The sequence below is a fragment of the Myotis lucifugus genome, unplaced genomic scaffold (genome assembly GCF_000147115.1).
Source record: "Myotis lucifugus unplaced genomic scaffold, Myoluc2.0 scaffold_583, whole genome shotgun sequence".
Classification (NCBI taxonomy): domain Eukaryota; kingdom Metazoa; phylum Chordata; class Mammalia; order Chiroptera; family Vespertilionidae; genus Myotis; species Myotis lucifugus.
The window spans coordinates 297993-313703 of record NW_005871631.1 but is presented as its reverse complement, the minus strand read 5'-3'; the positions used below and the strand labels follow the sequence as shown (position 1 = coordinate 313703).

Sequence of the window (15711 nt, the reverse complement as noted above, 5' to 3'; positions counted from 1 at the left end):
GAAAAGAGGGAGCGGGCCCTGGTACTATAAGTTCCCCTCCCTGCAGCCCGCGGGCCTGCGAAGATACCCCTTTCCATCAGAGGTCACGGCAGTTCATGCTTTTAGCCGCTGCTCCTCAGGCCGGCCGGTCGGGTTCTGGGTGCTCAGTCCTCTCCCTCGCCCGCCCTCCCTCCCACCCTCCGGCCCGCGCTGCGCGCTCCGCGATCTGGGCCGCGCCGCCGCCGCCCCCAGCCCTTTATATCTGCAGCTGCCAGCGCCGGCGTCGCTCATTGGCTGCAGCAACCAAGCCCCACCTCCTCGCGGCGCCCGACGGCGCGGCAGGTGGAAGCGAGCGCGCGCTGGCCCGGACTCGCTTTCTGGGGACTCGTGTTGCCAGATTCCGGTTCTTTTGACTCCGCGAACCCTACTTCCTGCCCAAGCACCCCTTTTAGGAAGGGCTTTCTAACCGGAAGACAGGGCAGGCTCTCCTCTGTCCACCACCTGGAGCTGGAGGAGCGAAGAGGGAGAGGAGGTATCCATTGTACGACCTTCCCGAGGTGCTGACCGCAAGAAGACTGGAAAGGGACAAGGATCCAAGACTTCAATAGGCAAAGGCCTGGGTCCCCAGATTTGGAGGGACCAGGTGTAGTCTCCTAATGCCAAGGGAGGAAGGTGAGGATGGCTGGGGGTCCTACTCTGCCTGCAGAAGGAACTGGGACCCTGTGGGTTAGGTGTCTCTAGGGTTCAAAGGCTGTGGACTGGCACCCCACAATGCAGGGGCACTTGGCACTGCTGCAAAGTGGGGAACGAGGTTTGGGACTTAGGATTCAGGCAAACCTTGCTGGTGCCCTGCAGCCCTGGGACAACATAAACTTGGGGTGGGCTGATCTGCTAGGTGAATGTCCTGGCTTTCCGAGCTCACGATTGGTTCGCCCGCGGAGTCATCTCCCGCTCTGCTGGGGGAACCTGGACGCTACTAAGGCGATAGAAGGTGGCACATCACCTTTTGTGCATGTTTACGTCGGACGGCCTTCAGCACCACAGACAGCGGCCTGATGGCCCCTACCAGCGCTCTTGCGGGCTGGATAGGCACGACCCGCTAAACCAGAGTGGCAGCCCCCACCCTATCCTCGTCCCAGCACTCCCTTTTAGCCTCCAGACTGTCCGAGAGTGTCGTCAAACCCAGCGAGGAGAGCCTATTTTGACCAATCAGGGACGGCCCTCGCAAGAACGAATTGCAGGAGGACACCCTCGAGGTTGAGCCAATGAGAACCCGAGCAGCAGAGCGCGAGGCCACGCTGATGGAGAGGGAGGCCAATCATAGTGGCCCGCACAGCCTGGGCGGTGGCGATGCGGGACCCCGGGTGGCCCTTCTAGGGTTTGGCAGGGCAATGTGGCTGCTGACTCTAGAGACCCCGAGCGATGGCTTGTTCCCCACCCCATGATCCTCCCGGCTCCAGTGGGATCAGAAGCTGGGCTTGGCTTGGAAGGGGCTACTCCTGGACCCGCAGACCCGACTGCGGTTCCCATGGAAACTGCTGGCTCCCGCTGTGCGGAGACAACTAAGAGGACTGAGCCTGGGGGGAGAGGGGACTCGCTCTTCCGCGCCGACACTTCTGTCCCTGGCTGGAGTAGACCCCGATTAGAAGTGTAAAATGAGGCTTTAGCTGCGGCCCAGCTCCAAGAACTGGTGAGGAGCTGGTGGGGGCTCCCCCAGGGCACTTTTCCTGCTCGCGGCCGTAGTCCCCCGGGTCACGTGGCTGCGGCCATACTGGCCCATGCAGCTTGTGCGCCACCTGGCGGCTGTGTAGCCTGATTTCACTCCCCCGCCCCTCTCCCTGGCAGTGCACGGGATGAGGAGGTGGCCTCAGTATCCTCCTCCAGGTAATGGGACCAGAGCAGCCAACTCCCTTCCCCCGCGGCTTCCTGTTCCAGGAACACTCCGAGCCCATTCTACTTCGGGGTTTTGGCACCGGCTGTTCCTTCAGCCTGAGACTTGCCTTCCTCAGCTTTCTTCTGATCTATGTTCAAATACCACCTGACCACTGACCTAAACAGCACCCCCAAAAACGAATATACTATTTTCTGCATGGTGCTGATCTCAGCCATAGATGTCTTAAGGGTTTACTGAACATCTCCCCAACTGGTCCCTGACCTCTCTAGGGTGGGGAATGAGTGACCCATGAGAAATTAGCACTGAGTCAGGATCGAGTCCTGGGAGATGTCAAGTGGCTTCCCTGGGTCCCCAAACCCCCAGCCCTGACCCTGTGAGGAGGGAGTGTTCAGGGTTGTCCAGGCAACCGAGGCAGAGGGAAAGGTCCCTGGTCTGCCCGTATGACTTCCCCTACCTCCCACCCTCACCCCAGGCCTTGCTCAGGAAGGGACCAGGTTGGAAAAGAGACCTCCTCACCCCCAAATCATCCAGGTCTAGGGGGAGGGCTTCTACTTTCTCACTCTTTAATCTCGCTCTGCTCTCGACACAGTTCCAGCAGTGCAGCCCCAATCGCCAGCTCCAGAGAAGGTGGGGGGGGGGGACCAGCCCTGGGGTGGGGCAGGGGCACCACCTTCCGGCCTGCGGGGTGGCCCCCATGGTAGTCCGGGCCCAGTAGGCCCAGGAGTGGCATCAGAGTGGACAAATAAATAGGGACGGTCAGTGGTAGGGTGGGTCAGGCGGGTTTGTGGTCTGGGTGGCTTTTGAGAGTGTGGAACTTGATGCTGTCCAACTTCTCGAAACGCTTCCCGCAGCGCTCGCACGTGAAATTGTACTGCACCTCTGCTGTGTGCTTCTTCATGTGCCAGTTGAGCGAAGCACGCTGCCGGCACTGGTAGCCGCAGATCTCGCACCTGCCAGGAGTCAGGGCACAGTCAGAGAGGGCAGGGACTGGAGTGCAGATGGAATTTGGTATGGCAACCCCAGGGTGGAGCTCGCCTGTGGGACCTGCTCTGTGCTGGTCCAGGCCCGGATCTCCTCCCTCCTAGTACCCTCTCGGGACGCCTGTCACTCACTGCAGGGGTGTCTCGCCGGTGTGTGTGCGCCGGTGTACCTCCAGGTGGTTCTTCCTTTTGAAGGACTTGCCACAGGTCTCACAGGTGAATTCCCGGACACCTGGGGGAAACACAGGCTGAGGACTCCGCCCTTGGGGAGGGGGCTGTGGAGTGTCTCCGCTGCACTAGAGACCAGGGAGGGCACAGATGAACCAAACCCCCACACTCTCCAGGCCTGAATGTCAAGTCTAATAACCAGAGGGACTAAGAGAGGGGAGGCTCATGGTCGTTGCCCAGGAACGCCCCAGGCAGAGATGGAATGTGAACTCCGGTTCCTGAGGAGCACAGGGTGCAGATGGGTTTGAATTTGACCCCAATATTTGGACTTTGGAGCAATTTCACATAAAAATCCAAAGTTCTGGTCTCAAAAAATCCAAATCCACGCCCTCCTGCTGGGCACAGGCACCAGCGCTGGCCGCTGTGTCACAGCCCACACTCTGGGTCAAGGAGGTGTTTGGAGCAGAAGGAACGGAGGTCCTGTCCCTAGCCTGATGCCCTGCAGGGTGGTTCAGCCCTGGACCTGCTCCAGCATGAGCTCTGCTTGCAGGAGTCAGGCGGCCAATGGGCCCAGCTCCACATGAGCTGTGACAGTCCGTGTCACTGTGGCTTGTGCAGCTCACTCTTTAATCTCGCTCTGCTCTCTTGACAGTTCCAGCGGTGCAGCCTCAGGGAGGTGCCCGTGGGCTCCAGGTTAAGTGCTTTACTTCCACCATCTCAAGCTAGTCCATGTGGGGGACAGGCAGAAAACTGAGAAAGGCAGTCCTGTGCCCAGGCTTGACCCTGCTTGAACCCGCTCTGGCTTCAAGGCCCAGGCCCCTGTGCCCTAGGGCCTTACCTGAGTGGATGATCATGTGTCGCCTTAGGTGGTTGGATAAATAGAACTTCTTGCCACAGCCAGGGTGAGGGCACACTTTGGTCTTCCCTTTTCGATGCACAAGGTTGACATGGTTCTGGAGACGAGAGGGGCAGGAGTGGTGCTGTGGGTGCTATAGGGACAGTGAGGGCTGCTGGGAGGCAGGCTGGGGCAACTTCACTGGAGGAGGGAAGAGGGGTGCTCTTGTCCTTAGGATGGACTGCCAGCTCTGAGTTGGGGCCCAGGGACGCTGGGATCAGTTTTACTGAGCACCTACTCCAGCCAGGCTCTGGGTTAGGGCATCAGTGAATCTTGTCATAACCCCTCGAAGGGCCCTGCCATTAGCCCAGTTTACGGATGGGGAAACCGAGTCTCCAGAGGCTCAGTAGTTTGCCTGGTGTCTCACAGCTGGGCAGTGGCAGGGCTGGGACTGGATTCTAGGGCTGTCAGTCCACAGCAGGCTCCTTTGCCACGGTGCTATACTGTCCCCAGGGCCTGGAGCAGAAAGCCCTCAATCACTCCTTCCTTTGTCTTTTTTTAAATATGTTTTTATTGATTTCAGAGAGGAAGAGACAGAGAGAGACAGATCGAAACATCAATGATGAGAACCATTGATCCCTGCACCCCCCACACTGGGGATCGCAACCCGGGCATGTGCCCTGACCGGGAATCTAACCGTGACCTCCTGGTTCATAGGTCGATGTTCAACCACTGAGCCACACTGGCTGGGTCTTCGTTTGTTCTTTAGCTCACTAGTACACCTGTAGCTTCAGTGCCCAGCACCAGGCTTGGCAATGGTAGGTGTTCAATATGTGCTTAATGAAAACATGATTTGGCAAATTCAAGGACCAACTTGTGACACCTCCTTTGCCCAGAGTGGGGATTTGATAAGGCCCTGTCTCTGCCCTTGGGGTGTCCCAGACCCAGTGGGTAACCTGCAGGTACGTCTTGATGGTACAGTGACCTGAGGCTTGAAGGCCCTTACCACCCTGGGAGACCAGGGTGGGCCTCCTGGTAGAAGGGCATCCTGAGCCAAGAGGGTGGTGTGGGCAGAGGTAGTAGGAGTTTGGGCAGCTGGAAGAGCAAGAGTGTGGGGGGTGCCTCCAGGCCAGGAGTAGGCAGCCACTGGGGGTGCAGAGAGAGGCTGTGGCTGGTGAGGCAGGACAGGTATGCTGGAGGCAGTGGGCATATGGGAGGCAGGCCTATGGCACCTGCTGGGGGCTGATGGGGCCCTCCACCAGCCACAGGCTGCTGGACACAGAAGCAGACCCTGCCCAGCCATTTGGGGGGTAGCCTCACCTGGAAACTACTGAGAGCCACATACACCTGGCTGCAGCCCTCGTAGGGACAGTGGAACATCTCGAGCAGGCCGTCGGCGTCCATCACCCGTGACCGCTTGCTCCTCCGCCTCCTGTAGAGGAAGGCCCATGGCAATAGGCTCCCACCCCAGCCAGTCCTCACCCTGCCCCGCCCGCCTGACACCCACTTCTCAGGCTCCTTGGGGATCTCATAGATGATGGCTGACATGTCACTGCCGTCCAGCTCCTCCCCGTCTGCCTCTGCCTCAGGCTCTGCACTCTCAGGCACTGTCGCTGCCAGCTCTGCCAGCTCTGGAGCCACTGGCTCCTCCTTCTCCTCCTTCTTAAGCATGTACAGGTCCTCCTTCTCTACGGGGTGACACAGGGCAGGTGTCCGTGGGGACTAAGGCTATCGAGGAGCCCACTCTGGGGCCCCTCCTCGCCCTCCCCCTCCCAGGTACTCTCAACACCCCCAGACTAGCATGGTCCCCCAGACCTTTCTTGGTCTCCATGCCTGCCATGGTGGTGGGGTCCATAGTGCTGGGCTGGCTGCCCTCAGGCTCCGTCTGGGTGTAGGCTGCCACACCCTCCATCATGGTGCAGGGCACCTCGTCACCCAGGCCCCCGGTGGGCGCACTGCTGCCTGCTGCCACGTTGAGGTGGATGCCCTCAGCCGTGAGGGCATCGTAGCCTGGGCCTGCGATGATGATCACCTGAGAGCCAGGCACCATGCCTGGCATGGGACAGCTGGCTACCACCTCGCCCAGTGCCTCCTGGGGCATGTTCTCAAAAAGGGTGCCAGGGCCCGGGCCCACTTGCATGGGCACTGGCACACACACCACGGTCTCCAGGGCTTCCGGCCCGCTGCCTGCTGGGTTGGGGCACAGTGCGGTGCCCTGCTCAGCCAGGCTCTCCACGTGGTGGACGTCGAAAGGGATGTGCACACCCTCTTGCGTGATGAGCCCACTGCTGCCCGCTGGGCTGGTGGGGGTCACAGCAGCGGCTGCTACTGTCGCCTTGGCTGGCTGGCCTCCAGGGGGCTCCTCAGAGTCAGAGCCAGAGCAGGAGCTGGACGAGTTGGAGCTGCCGGCCCCCAGGCCGTTGTCCACTGTGGTGACAGAGGAAAGGGATGGTTACAATAGTGGCAGCAGCAGCTGGTGTTGGTTGAGGGCTCACAAGGGGCTGGGTGCTGCGACTCCTCACTGGCACGAACCGTGGTCACTTCTCAGTCCCCATCCTCCTCAGTCACCCCCGCTCCTCAAAGAGGCTCTCCTCCCTTTGCCTCTGGCCCGCTCCAGTCTCCTGACTCCTCCCTGGTGGCTCCTTCTCAGCCTCTTTTGCTCTTAAAGGTCTGGAAGGTTCTAGCTGGGGCCTCTCCTGAGTGCTCCGATCAGATCACCCCAGGGTTTCAGTCGGGCTGATGGTGTTAAATCCTGCCCTGGTTCTGACACCAGCCGGGTGTCCAACAGTTCAATACCATTTTCACACTACCCACTTGGAGTTAGCGTCAGGCCCCAGAAGAATGACCCCACTTCAGATGCCAGCTGCAAGCCCCAGGCCACCTGTAAGGAGGCCACTTGCACTCCTGGCTATTGACCGGGAGTTCCCACGACCCCATGTTCAGGTTTGATAATTTGCTAGAATGGCTCATAGGACTCAAGAAAATGCTTCACTTCCAATTACAGTTTTATTATAAAGGACAAAACTCAGCAACTGCCGGATGGAAGAGATGCACAGGGCAAGGTACAGGGGCGGGGTCACGGAGCTGCCATGCCCTCTCCTGGTGTGCCCTCTCCATGCCTCCACACGTTCACCAACCCGGAAACTCTCTGAACCACACTGTTCAAGAGTTTTTAATAATCCGACCTCCAGCCCTGTCCACAGCCCCGGGGATGGGGTGTGGGACTGAGAGATGCTGCTCCTCTAATCATGTGTTTGGTCTTTTTGGTGACCAGCCCTCCTCCTGAGGGACCCTACGGGTCCCCTCCCTGAGTCACCTCATTAGCATAGAGCCCAGGTGTGTTTCAAAGGGGCTCCTTCCAAAACGAAAAGCATTCCTCTCTGTCAGGGAATTCCAAGGGTTTTAGGAGCTCTGTGCCAGGAATCCAGAACCAAGATCAAGTATCTGTTTTTATTGTGTTGCCACTTCCTATACCCTGGTGCTGCCATGTGAGCAGCTCCCATCCAGACCTCCTGTGGAGCTGCAGACTATTCCGTCCCACTGCCTTCTCTGCTGACCCACCCCCCGAGGGGATCTCACAGGCATCTCACACTCCTCTCAGCAACTCTGGGCTCTGAGCCGCCTCAGGAAAAGCCTGCAGCATTCATGGATGTCCCCGTCCCAGAGAGGGCAGCTCTGTTCTAGTTGCTCAGGCCAAGTCCTGGGGCTATCCTTGACTTCTCCCTTTCTCACACCTACTTCCAATCTGTCAGCAAAACCTATTGGTGCTGCATCCGAAATACATCCAAAAGCCAACAGCTTCTCCCACCTCCCCTGCACACGCCTGGTCATGGCCCCATCATCCCCTGCCTGAACCATGCAGTTCCTTCTCCCTGGTCCCCCAGCTCCCACCCTCATCCCCCACACTCTGTCCTCCCTACAGTGGCCAGAGGGAGTCTGTGAACACCTGCTTAGGTCATATCCTTCTTTGAGAACATGCTCGTCACTTTCTTGCTCTTCCAGCTGTGTGATCATAGGCGCCTTATGCAACCCATCTGGGCCTGGAGATACCTTGGCACCGACCTCAGGGAGTACTCTGGGTATTTAATGAGTAAGTACATGTAAAGGACTCAGGACAGTACCAGGCTTGGAGAAAGCACCCTACCAATGTTTTTCACTATCTTTAATACCCAACTGCCCCATCCATGAGGCAGGTCCTGGGATGGCAACAGGAACAGTAGGGGATCAGCCCCTCCTTCCAACACCCTGTCATGGGATGAGCCCTGGCTGCACCTGAAGGAGGGGCAATCACCTAATGAGTTGGGAGCATAGCTGGGTGTCTGGGTCCCTGAGTGCAGCACTGGCTGCTAAGGCTGACACTGGATCTTGCTCAAGACAATAATAACATTCACAACAGAAATGACCGTGCACGCCTGGCTTCCCACAGTCCCTTGGGGGTGGGGGGTCTTTTTACTGAGTGAGAGGTGGCAGGCTGCCCAGGCGCAGAGCAGGTAAGAGGGCTGCTTGAGGGAAGAGGGCAGGCCTGGGGCACAGCACTCTCTCGCCGGCCCTCAGCCGCCACAGCAGACGGGGAACTGATCCCAGTGTTCATTCCTAAGGGCCCAGCCCCAGAAGCTGCTAGTGTAAAAGTTAGGTTGGGGTGCAAGGGACCTCCTCTGGGTGTCACCGCATCCAAGCTGGATCTATCACCAGATGGGCCAGTCACGTTACTCCCAAAACCCTAGTTTCCTCGACTGCTCAGTGGGTCTAATGACAGGACTGTGGGGAGGACTCGGGAGTTTTGGGGTGAGCCTGGAGCTGAGTACAGGACAGGGTGGCTGAGGGGCAGGTTCACACTGGGAACCTGACTGACACACAACGGGATGGCCATTGGCCAGGGTGCCCACCTGGAACACCTCTCGCCCACGGCTTCCCCTCACCAGCTGGGATGCCATCTGCTCCAAATGCCTGCCAGCTCGGACTCAGCCCTGGTGACTGACCTCACCCTCAGCCCTGGCAGGGCACCTGTCCACGGGCCTCACACTCCTTCTCACCACCCAGAGCATATCCTTGCTCCTCCACCAGGTCTTACTGGACCTTCGTAACTGAGTCCCTCCCAGTCCTGAGCTGGCAGCCAGCCCCTGGGTGTGACCAATGTGGAGTGGCAGGAGAGGAGCAGGGACAGAGATGGGAAAGGCAGGGCAACAGAAGGTAGAGAATGAGAGATGCAAAGGGTGTGAGATGGAGGGGAGACAGAGAGAGACAATGTGGGGAGGCAGGGAAAGGAAGGAGACTGAAGACAGAGCAAGAGAGAGGACAAAACAGGGACAGGATGAGAGACAGAGAGCAAAGAACAGGAAGTGAGGAGAAGGAGAGCAGGATGGAGAGAGGGAAAGAGGATGAGACTGGTAGAGACAGACCTTGAACCCGAGAAAGGGCTGGAGAAAATAAAGGAGGAGGAAGAGGCCAGCAGAGAAGAGCCGCCCTGGGGAGTCTGAGGCCCAGCACCCATCCCTCCCTCCCGCTACTGAGCCAGGTTTCCTGGACCCCAAGTCCAGCCCTGCCTGAGCCTGGCCTTGGGCACAGGTGGGCAAACCGCCCTGTGCCTCAGCTGTCTCTGTAAAGCGGGAACTGTGTCTCGGGATCTGTAAGGACTCAGAGCTTGCAGGCTGCACTGAGGCTACGCTCTGTCCCTGAAGCCAGCACCTGTGCCATCTAGTTGCTGAGAAGTTTATAATACTGGCCTAAGGCTAGCAAGACCCAGGAGAGCGGGCAGTCCAGGGCGACTCTCCCCACGAGGAGCTGTAAACCCCCAGGCACCGGAGGCCACCGTATGCCCTCACTCTGTGGACCCACCTTTGTCACTGTCGGGGTCTGAGTCGCTGAGTGGCTTCAGGGGTGAGTGCAGGTCTTGAAAGTAGCGGTGGCCGGCTTCACACTGCCACACGGCTGTGGTGTAGAGGCCGAAGGTGGGGTCCAGCTCGGCCAGGTGCGGCTCATACGGGCAGCGGTGCTTGTGGTCCTCGTACCAGATCACCACATTCTTCAGGCAGTTCACGTTGCGCCGACGCCCTGTGCACACAGGGCCGGGTCAGGAATGAGGAGTATGGCTGGGCCACTCAGGGCAGTGTGGCCCCTACAACCACCCGGGCCTTCTGGCTCTTGGGTGTTGAAACAGCGTCCTGAACCCTGTCCAGGCCTGTCCCGTTTATAGGTAAAGAAATTGAGGCTCAGAGAGATGAGACACCTGGAGATAACAGAGACTGTCCTCACTGGATGAACAGTCATATCAACAGTGGGGCGTGGCCATAGAAGGTGCAGTCATTGTTAGTTCCTTCTTATTGTTAGGATCAGTCCCCCGCCTGCCCCTGCGCCCACCCTGGCCTCCTACAGTCTATTCCTTCCAGAGACACCAGTGGACGCCTGTCAACACTTGAGTCAGGTCACATCCCTCCTCTGCTCAGAATTTTCCATGGCACCCACCTCACTGGTGGAAAAGTCACACTCCTCCCAGAGGTTTACACATTCTGCCCCGTCGCCTGTGTCCTCGCCTCACACGCTTCCTCTCGCTCACTCCCCTCCAGCCTCAGGGCCTTCTCCCTGGTCCAGCCTCAGAGCCCTTGCATTGGCTGTGTCCTCTGCCACCTGCACCTTCACTCAGGTCTTCCGTTGGTCAGCCATCCTCTCTTCCCTGTCCCTCTAGCAGACCTGACCTGCTTCCTTTCTCTCCAGGTAGCACTTAGATGCTATCTATGCTTATTTGTTTTCATGTTTCTTGCTCATCTCCCACACCAGATGTCAGCTCCCTAAGGACAGGGCCACTTCTCTGTGTGGTTCCTTCTGCATATTCAGCACCTACATACAGTAGGTGCTAGATGAGCGCATATTGTGTGTGTGTGTGGGGGGGGGGGGGATAGTGGAGCCAAACCACCAGGGTTCAAATCCTGTCTCTACCACTCCCGGGGGCTCCGGGCAAGTGCCTTGGCTTCTCTGAACCTCAGTTGACCCTTCTGGTCAGGGGAGAATAAGGGTCCCATTTTCTGAAGGCTAACAGGGAGGAGGTTAGAGAGTGAAGACCTTGACAGGGCACAGAAAGGGGCTGTGAGTGCCTAAGAATTGGTACCAGCGATATGTGTGATGATCCTGGTCCCTCAAGCAAGTGGGAAGAAGGTGTGCCTGACCTTCCAGGCTAGATGAGGAGTGGGCCCAGGAAAGGTCCTTGGGCCTCCAACACAGTGACAACCATGAGGACACTACCAGCAAGCCACCTCCTTAGCCTAGCACTTGCCTCCTTATCTTCATCCCCACCCCTCTGGGATTTGGGGTCACAGTCTTAGCTCACCTGGTCCCTGAGAACTGACAGTGGGAGGGGCTCACTGCCACCAGAAGGCTGTCCCTGGACAGCTGGCTCTCACCCTGTTGGACAGGCTCGAGACCCACAGCCCCAGTGCTCAGGGGCAGGAGGGACGTGCTCCGGGCCTCTGCTCTGACTGCCCACGCCCAGCTCCCCTTGAGCCTGGCACACAATATGCCCTTTAGGCCCTGGCACAAGCTGTTCCCTCTGCTCTGCCTGGCTCTTCCCTGGCTGACTCCCACACACCAGCAGGAGAGGAGAGGAGCTAAGGGGACTACTTTGGAGACATGAGGACCTGAGCTTGCAGCCTGGCCCTGCCACTTGCCAGCTGTGCAGCCTGGGGCAGTGACTAGGTCTTCCTGGATTCTATACGTGTAAGATGGGGATGATGAGAGATGACGAGGGCACCCCTGCTGGGCACAGCACAGGTTCCTTCGGTGGGTCCCACCCCGGGCTAGGTGGGGCCCTTCCTCTGGGCCCCAGTGCCCTAATCCACCTCCCCCTTCCGTCACAGCCCTGCTCAGCCTGTCCCTTGTCTTTCCCAGGAGACTGTAGACTCTGTGAGAGGCAGAGCTGCGTCTGCCCTGTTCCACACAGTGCCTGAGCACATGCAGGCTCTCCATAAATGGCCTCAGAGAATGAGGGAGCGAGGGAGGCAGGAAGGGAGGGAACAACAAAGCCAGGAACTCCCAACACCCACCCCTCCCCCCTGGCTGCAGCCCCACTTACGTTTCTTCCTCTTTGGCTTTTTGGGGACCTGCTCCCAAGGCTTCCTGTAACAGAGAGAGGCAGGGGGAGTGACGCAGTGCCTGGCTGATGGTGAGATAATGACAGCTAGCCTGCATCCTGCTTCTGGTTCCTGAGTCTGTTCTCATGGCCCTTCACTTGGGTTCTCTCCCACATGGACAACAGCCCTTAGAGGGGAGTCTAGTATCCTCACCCACCTCACAGAGTGGGAAACTGAGGCTCAGAGAGGTGAGACCACAAGCCCAGGGTCCCGTGGCCAGGGAGTGGAGAGGTCAGGAGAGGGTATAAAGTCAGTACCTCGTTCTGACCTCTCATGGCCCAATGATCCCACCCGCTAGGATCACACACCCTGTATAACCCTCTCCCCACCAGTGGGGCACGCCTGTGAATACCATTCCCGTGGCTAGGTGACTGAATTAATCAAGAGGGAACTTACTGAGGTGGGCCTGCTTTAATCAGAGAGCCCTTGCAAAGACCCAGCTGATATCAAAAATCAGAGGCCGAGGATGTGAGGGGGACTGTGAGGGGCTGTGTAGCAAGGACCTGAGAACAAATGGCCTCTGGGAGCTGAGAGCAGTCCTGCCGACAGCCAAAGGGCTGCAGGGACCCCGGTCCTACAACCACGAGCATGTGGATTCTGCCAACACTGAGGGAGTCTGGGAGCCCTTTCCCTAGTTGAACCTCTAGATCGGCAGTGGGGAACCTTTTATCTGCCAAAGGCCATTTGGATATTTATAACATCATTCACAGGCCATACAAAATTATCAACTTAAAAATTAGCCTGCTATATTTGGTCAAACATTTAATTAACTCACCCCTAATGCCTTGGCAGGGCCAGGCCCACAGCCCAGGCTCTCCTGGCCTCCCACACCGGGACGGCCATCAGATCTGCTGGGTGGGTTCCCGACTCCACTCGGGCCACGTGGCTATGGCCCAGCACCGGCTCGACCCAGCCTGAGGGCAGGTCGATTGGCGCCATCTCTCTCAGACCTGGTAGGGGCTTCCCTCTGCCTTCCCGCCACCAGGCTTCCAGGTCTGCTCCCTTCACCCTGGCTGTTTCCTTGTTCTTCTAAACTGCAGCAGTAAGCTTTGTGACCCTGGGTGAGTGACCTTGCTGCCCCATGCCTCAGTTTCCCCATCTGGAGCATGGAATCATAACAGCAACTTCCTCGTGAGGTTGGTATGAGGTTATATGCATTGTAAAAAGCTTGGTGCGGTTCTGGCAATTAGTAATCATTCAGCAAATGGTGGCAATGATCATTATGATTATTAATATTATCACAGACCAGGCCCTGGAACACTGACCTCCCTGCTCTTCCCACAAATATCCTGACAGCCAACCCAGGGTCTCTCCTCAGCTCCACTGCCCATCCCCTCAGTCCCCTATCCAGCCTGATAACAATTCTCAGCCCCCACACCTCAAGTTTGGTCCCAGGACAGCTCCTCAGGGCTCCTTTGTCCTTCCTGCCCCAGGCTCTGACCTCTGCCCTGGGATCTGCTCCCCTCTGTCCCATCCCAGGAGCCTCTACCCCCTCTAAGGGGCCAGGCTGCCAGATCCTTCCCCAAACCCAAGTCCAAACAACCATGCCACCTACAATCACTCAAGGCCTTGCCATGACTGGAGTGCTGAGAATGCCAAGTGTCTGTGGTGGGAACAGGCTTGGCGTTGGTCAGATCCCAGTTCAAGTCTCATCTCTGTTATTGACTGGCTGTGTAATCCCAAGCAGTGCCATCCCCTCTGAGCCTCAGTTTCTTAATCTGTGAAGTGGGATAGCAGTGCCTCCCACACAGAGCTGCTGTGAGGATCACAGGAAGTCAGGCCACATTCTGACCTTAACACAGCGCTTTCTCCTTCAACCCAAACTATGTTCCCCCACTGCCTGCTTCTCCAAGTTCTACCATCTTCGTGACTCCCTGCAGTGGCCACCACCTGCACTTGAGGACAACAGTTGTTGAGGCTTTGCAGGGCCTGGCTGTACTTTCCTCTCAGTGGCCAGAACCAAACGGTGGCCAGCAACAACAGTCCCTTGCTCTCCTCTGCCCTTAGATTTCACTTTTGACTTGATATTCCCACCAGCATCCAAACAAGCTGGTATTTCTAACATCTTGGGTTAAAATGACCTTTAGCCCCTTCACTACCAACTTCTGCCCCATTCCTTGACCACTCTTCGACTGAGTTGTCTACACTCTTGGTTTCCATGTCTGCTCCTTCATCTTCCCTGAGGCCTTGGTCAGCGTTTTTCTCCACAATGCCACAAATGGCCCCGTTACAGCCACCAGGGATGGCGCCTCATTCGGCCCCCCAGTATTGGACCCTTAGCCTCCAGGACACCACCCCACCTGTTCCCACACCTGCCTCCCAGGCTGCTGCTTCTTCCTCATCTCCCTGATTTCTGGAAGCAGTGGGCAGTGGGCTCAGACCTGTGTGCTCGGTCCATGTGCATCCATCACCATACCATCACCACCCTGGTGACTCCCACATTTGCATCTCCTGATCGGCTCTCTCCCCACAACAGCACCTCCACCGCCTTCCTGACACCCCATGTAGGAGTCTCACGTGCAAGCTGTCATTTTGTCCCCCAACAAGCCCTTCTCAGTTAACAGCAACTGCAACTTTCCAGGTGCTCAGGCTCAAACCTGGGGCATCTTTCATATCCACACCCATCAGAGAACATTGCTGGTCCCAAGTTCAACCTCTTCTCTCCATTTCCCTATGACCCTGCTCGGGGCCAGCCCCACCTTGGCTCACCTGGACCAGTGGAGTCATCTTCTTCCTCCTGCCCTCCCCTCCCACAGTCTCAACACAGGAGTCAGGATGATTCGTTTGATTTTCTTGGTAGGAGTTTAAGATGTGAAAAGAAAAATGCAAACACATACAAAGCTAGAGAGAAGAGGAGAGTGAACTTCCTTGAACCCATCACCAGCTTTAATAACTGTCAACTCTTGGCCAACCTTCTTTCAACTCATACCCCACCCATTCCTCCCACCACACACACCCTGAGGAGTGCTTCTTTAAACATCTAAACCAGATACATGACTTCTCTGCACTTATAAAGGGAATTCAAATTCTGCACTTAACAAAGGCAAAAATAAATCCCACCAGAGCTCCCACTAGATTTTTTTCACTAGAAGAAAAAATCAGTCCTCCTTGCACCTCCCTGCCTTCGTCTTCTCCCACTCCTCATTGTGCTGCAGCCACACGTTCCCCTCACCGTACCATGTACATATCAGGGCACCAGACAGGGCCTTTGCACTTGCTATTCCTTCTTCTTCCAACACTCTTCCCCTGAATATCCGCACGGCTCGCCCTGGCCTCCTTCAGCTGTATACTTAAATGCTATTTTCTCAATGTGGCTCCACCCTAATACCCTATTTAAACTTCCAGCTCACACTCCTGATTCCTCTTCCCTTATTTCACTTTTGTTTTTTCCATAGCTTCTATCAATCTCTCACATGCTACATAATTTATTGTTTCTTATCTGCAGTAGACAAGCCTTTGCACACTAAAAAAGCCTCTACCCTCTGCCCTTTATGTCAGCTCCACGAGGCAGTTATCTTTGTTTTGTTCATTGCTGTACCCTGGCATTTAATGAGCACCTGGCACATAGTAGCTGCTCATTAAATGTTCCTTAAACAAATGAAAAAACATTGAAATTTCCACTCTGACCATTGTTTCCCTTTTAACAAAAAGCTGCTATAAAGCACCAAGGAAAATTCTATTAACCATTCACCCTTCATAGTCTCTTGAATCATTGGGGAAAAATTTCTATTTCAT

At 56.8% G+C, this 15711-nt stretch overlaps 1 protein-coding gene across 4 annotated transcripts in view; it reads right to left on the bottom strand.

Moving 5' to 3' along the window:
* Positions 1–2419: 2419 nt before the first annotated feature.
* Positions 2420–15711, bottom strand: part of ZNF653 (zinc finger protein 653) — a 15695-nt gene continuing 2403 nt past the window's right edge. Inside the window, exons 2-9 of one of the 4 annotated variants that reach the window (XM_006104556.3) lie at positions 11919–11962; positions 9692–9907; positions 5672–6283; positions 5364–5544; positions 5177–5288; positions 3860–3974; positions 2986–3085; positions 2420–2823 (exon numbers count right to left, since the gene is read on the bottom strand). In XM_006104556.3, the coding sequence (XP_006104618.1) occupies positions 2646–2823; positions 2986–3085; positions 3860–3974; positions 5177–5288; positions 5364–5544; positions 5672–6283; positions 9692–9907; positions 11919–11962 (1558 nt within the window). In that variant the 3' untranslated portion in view covers positions 2420–2645. Of the gene's footprint in view, positions 2824–2985; positions 3086–3859; positions 3975–4519; positions 4693–5176; positions 5289–5363; positions 5545–5671; positions 6284–9691; positions 9908–11918; positions 11963–15711 lie in introns of those variants that run through there. The other 3 variants (XM_023745804.1, XM_023745805.1, XM_023745806.1) reach the window with 3 other exon arrangements.